This window comes from Benincasa hispida, chromosome 7 (assembly GCF_027475165.1).
Source record: "Benincasa hispida cultivar pf3 chromosome 7, pf3_genome.v1.1, whole genome shotgun sequence".
NCBI classification, from domain to species: Eukaryota; Viridiplantae; Streptophyta; class Magnoliopsida; order Cucurbitales; family Cucurbitaceae; genus Benincasa; species Benincasa hispida.
This window is the reverse complement of record NC_143484.1, coordinates 19390851-19399208: the sequence shown is the minus strand read 5'-3', so window position 1 is coordinate 19399208 and position 8358 is coordinate 19390851. Positions and strand designations below refer to the sequence as shown.

At 34.4% G+C, this 8358-nt stretch overlaps 1 protein-coding gene across 1 annotated transcript; it reads left to right on the top strand.

The window, feature by feature from the left end:
* The first annotated feature begins 400 nt into the window (after positions 1-400).
* Positions 401-6908, top strand: LOC150035000 (uncharacterized). The gene is made up of 7 exons (XM_090315734.1): positions 401-980; positions 1501-1742; positions 1834-1956; positions 2115-2231; positions 2320-2499; positions 3851-3992; positions 6267-6908. The coding sequence occupies exons 1-7, from the start codon at positions 599-601 to the stop codon at positions 6440-6442; spliced, it is 1362 nt and encodes a 453-aa protein (XP_090171860.1). The 5' UTR covers positions 401-598; the 3' UTR covers positions 6443-6908.
* The last annotated feature ends 1450 nt before the right edge of the window (positions 6909-8358 follow it).

Genomic DNA, 8358 nt, shown 5'->3' with positions numbered 1-8358 from the left:
ATGCAAATCATTTTAAAAAATGTAGATAGAATATAATTAATTTTCAAAAACAAAAACAAAAAACCAATGTGCTGATTGGTAACCATTTTATTTTTTGTTTTTGTTTTTGAAAATTAAGTGTATAGATATAATTTCTTCCTTTGTTATCTATTTTTCACCAATTGTTTAAAAAATTAAAACAAATTTTGAGAACTAAAAAAAAAGCTTTAAAATGTTGTTTTTGGAATTTGACTAAGAATTCAACCATTGTACTTAAAAAAATATACACATTATTATAAGAAATGTAGATGATATAAGGTTAATTTTCAAAAGAAAAACAAAAAACCAAATCCAAACGGACCAAAATAATTACGTTACATTTTTTTTTCCTCTAAAAAAGTTAGAAGAAATTAGAAAACTTATTATGAACATCCAAAATTTACTTGTAGCATTGCGGAAGCAATTTTGTGAACGTGCCGTTAAGCAATTGGCCTTTCAAGAAGAGACAATTTTGAAAGCTCAGAAATCAGATCATGGCCGATATTTCTATACCCATTGAATTCCAAAAAATTTGGTACACACGAACTGGAAGAATATGCTGTTCCGATCGGACTGAGCCATGGGATCCCCATTTCAATGGAGTTCATCTCTTCACACTGCTCCAATCAAGCTCAAATCTCCCATTTTCCCATCCTCCCCATCCAATTTCATCTTCTATTACTGCAAACGATCTACTGTGAAGGATTCCTCAACTCGTCGTTGCGCTGTTTGTGCTCAAAACTCCAATTCCCCGCGGCCCAAGAATTCGAAATCGGTCCTTCTTGGCGATTGCCAAGGGAATGAACTTGTTCGGGTCTCTTCTACTCCGGTTCGACGGCCTAACAGTGTAATTTTCTCTCTGGTGTCTTTATTTGATAAGCGTTCTCTTTGGCGAAGGATCTTTTTTGCCTCGAAGAAAGTTAGGAGTATCATTTTGCTCAACGTCGTCACAATTGTTTATGGTGAGCTTCTCCTTGAACATCCCACGTTTCTATTAGATCAATTGTTGATATCTGAATTCATGGTAAGAATTTCGAGCAAAATTATGTAAGATATAACTTTGCTGAACCGAAATTCGTACAGTTCTAGGGTTTAGGGTTTAGGAAACTTGTGAATTGTAGGCTAATGCTGTCAACATAGCATCTTTCTCGCGAGTCACTATGTATACTATTCTGTTTCTAGTATGATTGTGATAGTAGGGAACTTGTGAACTATTAACATCTTAGGACAATTGTATTATAATTTCAGTTATCTTAATGGAAGTTATTTTCTTATAAAAAGAAGAAGAAGAAAAAGAAAAGAAAGTCAATAAGTTTTTTTCTCTCTATCATCTATGGTTGGGTTCGCTACAAATACAAAATTTCACTACTAAAAATGTTAGCTACAAAAGTCTTGCAGTTTTCTTCTTTTCATATAATAAGGAATTCCTTCAGATCTTCAACTAAAATACCATTCCATATTTTCAAATCTTGGCTGCTGAAGCTAGCAGCATTCCAGTTGTGAAAGAGGTTGAAGAATTAGTGGATCCAGCAACCTTCAATGTTGTGCGGTTTGCTATGACTGCTGTTCCATTTGTTCCACTTGCATTGTATAAATGGGATGATGCCGAGATCCGTGATGCTGGAATAGAATTAGGTTTCTGGGTTAGTTTAGGGTACCTGATGCAAGCATTTGGACTTATAACATCTGATGCTGGGCGAGCATCCTTCATATCAATGCTCACGGTAATATTTGGAATTATATGTAGGGTACATTGGGTAGTAACCTTTGTTGCTATAATATTATGTACTAAGGTACTTGTGTATCAATAATCAGGTGCTTGTAGTTCCTTTACTTGATGGACTTTTAGGGGCTGTAGTTCCTGCTCGTACCTGGTTTGGAGCTCTCATGTCAGTCATTGGAGTTGCAATGCTTGAATCCAGTGGATCCCCTCCTTGTGTATGTTTAGTCTCAAAATTATTTGATTACCAAATAACAAACTTGTAATAATTGGTAGAATTTTATCAATAATTTATAAGATGTCTGATTGTTCTAATTTTAAAATTTGGATATATGTATAGACATCAAATTCAATTAATTCTTATGATTTAATTCAGGTGGGAGATCTTTTGAACTTCTTGAGTGCAATATTTTTTGGTGTGCATATGCTAAGAACAGAGCATATTTCACGACGTATAGATAAGAATAAGTTCTTGCCACTCCTTGCATATGAGGTTAATATATTCTCTTATATAGTAGATGCCGAGAGGCAGTAGTGTTAGTTTTGCTGCAGAGTTTGAGTGATTTTAGTTACTCTTTCAGGTTTGTGTTGTTTCTATTCTATCGATGCTGTGGTATTTTATTTGGAGATGGATTGATGGTGCGGAAACAATTATTGAGTCATGGAATTGGAAAACATATTTAGATTGCGTGTTCATGTTTCCTTGGGTACCTGCTCTGTACACAGGCTTATTGTCCACTGGTTTTTGCCTATGGCTAGAGGTATGACATCTCGTTTTATCTCTACATAAAATTTTAAGTTCAGTTTTGCTTTTCCTTTGAGTTACTATTTGATTTTACTAATCCTCTGTCTTGGGTGTTTTTGCATTTCTTGTATTTATTCTGTAATTTAATTGCCTCAACGGCCTCTCCTGAGTGCTAAAAGTTTTCTTTGCTAATTATAAAATGAATGTTTCTATTCCAAAGTCTAACTTCTTTACGCTGTAACCACGAATTCTTTGTTGTTTAGCCATATTAAATCAGTGAGGAGGATGTTGAATTACCAACTATTTCAAGGGAAACATTAGGATTTGAATCCCAGGGAATTGCTCTATAACATCACATACATATTCTCTTTATCAGTTTCTTTTTTATTTTATTGATTTTTACTTGTTTATTATTTAGTTCTAGTATTTTACTTTTCTCTACCGAGGAAACTCGAACTTCTCATCAATAGATATGAAATATTATAAAAAATAAACACAATCTTCCAAAAGAGAAACTTCATGCAAGTCCAACCTAGGACCCGTAATAAAATACGTACAAAGAAAATCATTCAAGCAAGCCCAAAAACCAAAACAGAAGCCCATACCCACCCAAGAAACATTAAGGACAACCATAACATAACTGAAAGTGCAAGACAGACACCCCAAACTGACAACAGAATTGACGGACCATATGTTTGTGCAAGTCGTATATAATTGAACACCAAAGCTGCCACTTTCCATTCAAATTTCAGTAATGTGCGAACCACTTAAAGCCCTAAATCACCTCAGTGACGTCCAAACCATTAAAGCAAATCAATTAGCATGCAGGAAATAATGTCTTCAAAATCCATCTCGTACTTTGTATGGATTTTGTTACCTACAAATAATATCTATTACATTGTTTTGACTTTTGAAACGAGGAGCAATAAACGTGAGAATTTTTTTCTTCCTCTTGAAAATCTACAAATATTTGACTTTATATAAGTGTACATGCATGCATGCATGTTATTCATCTGTGCACACATATGAGTGCGTAGTTGAAATTGTTTGAACACAAAAATGCTGCATATGACATCTGTAAGTGGTAGATGTATGCTGCATGGCAGTAGTCCTCCTTACCGTCATACTTCTTAAGCCTCCTCGAATAAAATATCAGTTTATCATGCAGATGAAGAAACAATAGGTTCATTCTGATGAAAGAAGTTATAAATTTACAATTATAGTCTACATCTACTGAAATTACTTTGTGGAGTGAATTTTGAGCTTCTTTCATTTGCTTAATGAGAGTTATCTTTTCCATCCAACAACAAAAAGTAGAGTCAATCTTAAGCTATGACTTCTGAGCAAAGCAAAATATGATTCTTCAGATGGCTGCCATGTGCGATGTATCTGCCACGGAAACTGCCATTATTTACAGCTTGGAGCCAGTCTGGGGTGGTAGTTTTGCCTGGATCCTTCTTGGTGAAAGGTGGGGATTGACTGGCTGGATTGGTGCTGCCCTGGTGCTCGGTAAACTTCCTTTCAAAATTAAAAAATTCATGAGTGGAGCTATAGTTTTTATCGTTCTTTCCTTATGATTTATTATGAGTTGTAAATGCTTTTCCTTAATGTTGTCAGTAATAAACTTTCTTCTTTTTTTGATACACTGCTGATATAGTTTCTCGACAATGACGCCACTAGATTTTCTTTCTAGGCATTGATATAAGTAGTGTGGAAAAGTTATGCTTGCAATGCAGTGCTATCTTAGCAATAAAGGTTGATAGGTCTTTTTTTTTTTAAGTTAGACAATGAGCTTGCCCTAAGCCTGTGAACGAAAGGAAACTCAGATCTATTGTTTATTAGTACAACAAGGTTGATGACATAATTTGCTTAGGCAGAAATTTACAGTTTGATTTCTTTTCTTGACATTGGAGGTACAACCGAAGTATAAAAAATGGGTTACTGAAGTGAAGCTGTTGGGATATGATTTTGAGATTCAACATCGACCGGATTGGAAATAAAACAACAGATGAATTGTTGAGACTATGGTCGGTGGCAGAACTAGCTTCCCTCATGGTCCAAACCACCTTTGATGTACGTTTACTCCAAAACAAAGTTCAAAATGATAAAACCCGACACCAATACTATACCAAGTACTGACATATAACAAGGGAAATTATTGGACAAAGAGCAATTGGTGATACCACAAACTTCCTTCTTGATTCCTTCTATATTGCCTACATTTCATGATTTTGTTTTGACAGGGAATTCAGGGTTTCTTAGAACCCATAAAAAACTAACGAGTGAGCTATTTCATAGTGGTATGAAGGTCGATGTAAAATAAAACAAAATATTGGCATAACAATACTTTCTACATTTCGGACACCACCCTGTTCATAGCTGCCGTGTTTTCTTTTGCCAAGGACAATGCATTTCGGTTAGCCACCCATTTTCTTCCAAGGTTACGGCCATGTCTTTTAGGTAGGTGGTTTGCTTGCCTTGTCTTCCTCGCTCCATGTTGGATCATGACAGGATCTTTGTAAGTCATTTCTGGACCATTGTTTAAACTACAAAGGCACCCAATTTTTATGACTACGTCATTCCATCTGCAAACGGATAGTCAAGCTGATTTAGTGAATGGCAACCAAAGAAGTGGAGTCAATGGATTCCTTGGACAAAATAGTGGTATAACACGACTTTCCACATTTTGAACACCACCCTGTTCTTTGTGTTTTATGGTCACCGACCACACCCCTATTGTTGTTAGACAACCATAGGAAGTCTTCATAACAACATCTTGGATCAGCAACTTGTAGAGCAAAGATCTCACTTTGACTACTCTTGAGTCACTACCCTCAAGTCTCACATCTTGTGGTTGCCACAAATGCGTGATGAAATATTAAATCTCGCCACCTCACAAATGTCCTCTGCCAATTCCTAACATATTTGAAAATCATATTATTCCGCTTGAACTAAATACCCAACAAAATAGCAAAGAAACGTGGATGTCATTGCCCCTCTCCCTAAATGCTAGAAAAGACCGCCATCTCTATTATGCGCCCAACTAACATAGAACAACCTCACCAATGATCCCAAAAGTAGTTTGCGAACTGGCAATCCCACATCAAATGATTCAAAATGCAGAACAACTTTATGATCCCAAAAGTACTTTTAGAATTTTCTTCCATATTTCTGGTTTGTGTGTTGCTAATTGATTTTTTGTCGGAGAGTTTTGAAGGATGAAAACCTAACATAATAGTTTTTGTAGAAATCACAAAAAATAGAAGGGAATGGTATATATTGTTATGAGAAAAACAAATGACAGCAAATAATAAAAGAAGAAAAAAACAGTACTCAAATTTATGTGGTTCACAATGGTGTGTTAGGATCCGGGGGCTAGGAGAGAAACTGTTTTATTATTTTGAGGAGAAAAGAGTACAAAAAACAAAAATAAGAATGTAGGGAAGTGTTCAAAGTGTTTATATATGGAAACTCGTGCTTAGTCATTTGAAGCACCAAGTAACAAATTCACATATATATTGACATATTTCATGGTTTAACTGAACTTTGATTTTGAAAATAAATGAAAGAATAGCAGGGCATAAAAAAAAAGGTCCAACCAAAATATTATTATCCTCTACCCTATGCTGATGGTAAAAGGTTTATCAGATTATGAACAAAAGAATAGCTGATTGTACCGATAACTAACGTATTCTTCCTGTGCATCTTGTTCTATGAGAATATGATGTTCGTACCCATACTTCTCAAGACAATTTACAGTGTCCTTGTGATTTTGATATGCAGTTGGAAGCATAACAGTGCAGATATTTGCATCATCTGCAACAAAATCTTGCAAAGATGAAAGAAGCAAAAGCAGGGAAGTCCATGGCCTTTTGGGTTCGGGTGATGATCGGAATTTGTCGACCTCCCCAATCGTTATAACGAGAGTCAAGAATATTGTAGATCATTTGAAGAAGTAAGGCATATTATTTAGGGTAAGTTATAAGTTTAGTGTTTCTAGGAGGTCCCCCAACTTTTAAGTAATGTCTAATAAGTTTCTAAACTCTCAATGTTGCGTCGTATAGGACTCTAAACTTTTAAAAAGTGTCTAATAGGTCTATGAATTTTCAATGTTGTAATCGAATAGATCTTAGATCTATTATAATCTCTATAAAGTTGAATGACAAGACACAAAATTAAAAGCTTAAAAATTTGTTGGACACAAAATTGAAATGTTAGAGATTATTACAATATTTTTTAAAGTTGGGGGATCTATTAGATAGTCTCGAAGATTCAAGGACCAAACATCTAATTTCTGTAATATATTTACACAAATAGATATAGGTATAAGCAATAATTAGAGCTATACCTATGAATATGTAGATGTATGATGTATATATCAAAGAAGTGAAGTTACTAACAAGATATTACAGTAGCTTTATCCAAGTTCCTGATTTTGAACCGTGCAATATTGGACCTGGTTGCTGGTGGGTACGCATCAGCCACTCTGTATATTAAAAATGTATCTATTCAAATAAATTGGATTCATTTACTCAAAATAGTATTATAGTAATAATAAATTAGAAAATTTTAAATTTTTTTCTCAATTTCTAAAACAAAACAAGTTTAAAAAGAATTACATTTGAAAAAAATTCATATAAATGACCTACTTTATGAAACAATTATTTTTCTTTTTTATTTTTTTAATCTTTATGAAAAGTGAAATTTATGTTATTACTTTTGAGTTAAAACGGAAAACATCATGAAATTTCTCTCTTGTTGCTCACCTCTATCTTATCTGTTTTTTCGGACCGTGAACTTGGAATTAGGGGTTGACCCGTGATTGGATGGTTGGAACAAAATCTATAGGATTAAGAAACCAATCCCATGGGTTTTGGATAAGATTTTTTCCTAATGAATGCCATGAGTTTGGCGGCTGTTGATAATAATTGTCTGTTGGTTGTTAGTGATTGTTAGCGACGGTCAACTATCATGGGTTGCTTAATGGTAAAAAATGAGAGTTTCGATAAATGGCTAAGAGGTTAAAGGTTTAATCCATGGTAGCCATCTACCTATAAATTAATTTTCTATGAGTTTCTTTGACATTTAAATATTGTAGGATTAGGTGGTTGTCCTATGAGATTAGTTGAGGCATACGTAAGTTGGTTTGGACACTTACGAATATAAAAAAAATATTGTTAGCAACAGCCAAGATCGACCTTTGTTAGTGCGTTGTATCATTTGAAGATTCATCTCCTTGAAGAATATTATACTTGCTTTTGATTATTCCACTTTGTTGGAGAGTAAATTCATGTTGGCAAAATTCTGTCAATAAAGAGTTGTCAAACTCTCTTTCATGATCCCTCATTCAATCCATTTTTATTTCTTGATTTCTTTGAAGATACAAACATAGTATCTGACACATTGTAAAAATTTCTGAGTTGTTCCCCTACCAACCCAATCCTAAATAGATTGAGAGAAATCATCAACACATGTAGAAGTATATTTGTTTCTTCTAAGATTTTCAAACAGAATAGGACCCATTAGATCTATATGAAGAATTTTGAGAACATCATCAGTGGGAAGTTGTGGAAGTTTTTTGTGAGCTACTTCGATCTATTTGCCAGCCTGATAAATCACCACACACGACTCCATCTTCAAAATGAAGACAAGGTATTCATAATATAACTTCTTCTAAAATAGTTTTTTGGACTGAACAGAGATTAACCTGACCATGTTTCTTGTGCAAGAGCATGACTTCATTGTGCTTAAAGAAGTTACAAACAAAGACAACATTAGGAATCCCAAGTAGCAATTATCGAAAGAAAAAATACATGGTATTATGAGAGATCTTTTGTTGTTCGTCACCAAACATTGACCTTTCGAGAAACTAACT

Excerpts from the sequence above, each read along its gene's own strand:
- LOC150035000 (XM_090315734.1), top strand. The coding sequence starts at position 599 with ATGGGATCCCCATTTCAATGGAGTTCATCTCTTCACACTGCTCCAATC. Across the intron at positions 2,232-2,319 it reads TGCCACTCCTTGCATATGAG|GTTTGTGTTGTTTCTATTCT; the intron begins GTTAATATATTC and ends TTACTCTTTCAG. Across the intron at positions 2,500-3,850 it reads GTTTTTGCCTATGGCTAGAG|ATGGCTGCCATGTGCGATGT; the intron begins GTATGACATCTC and ends ATGATTCTTCAG.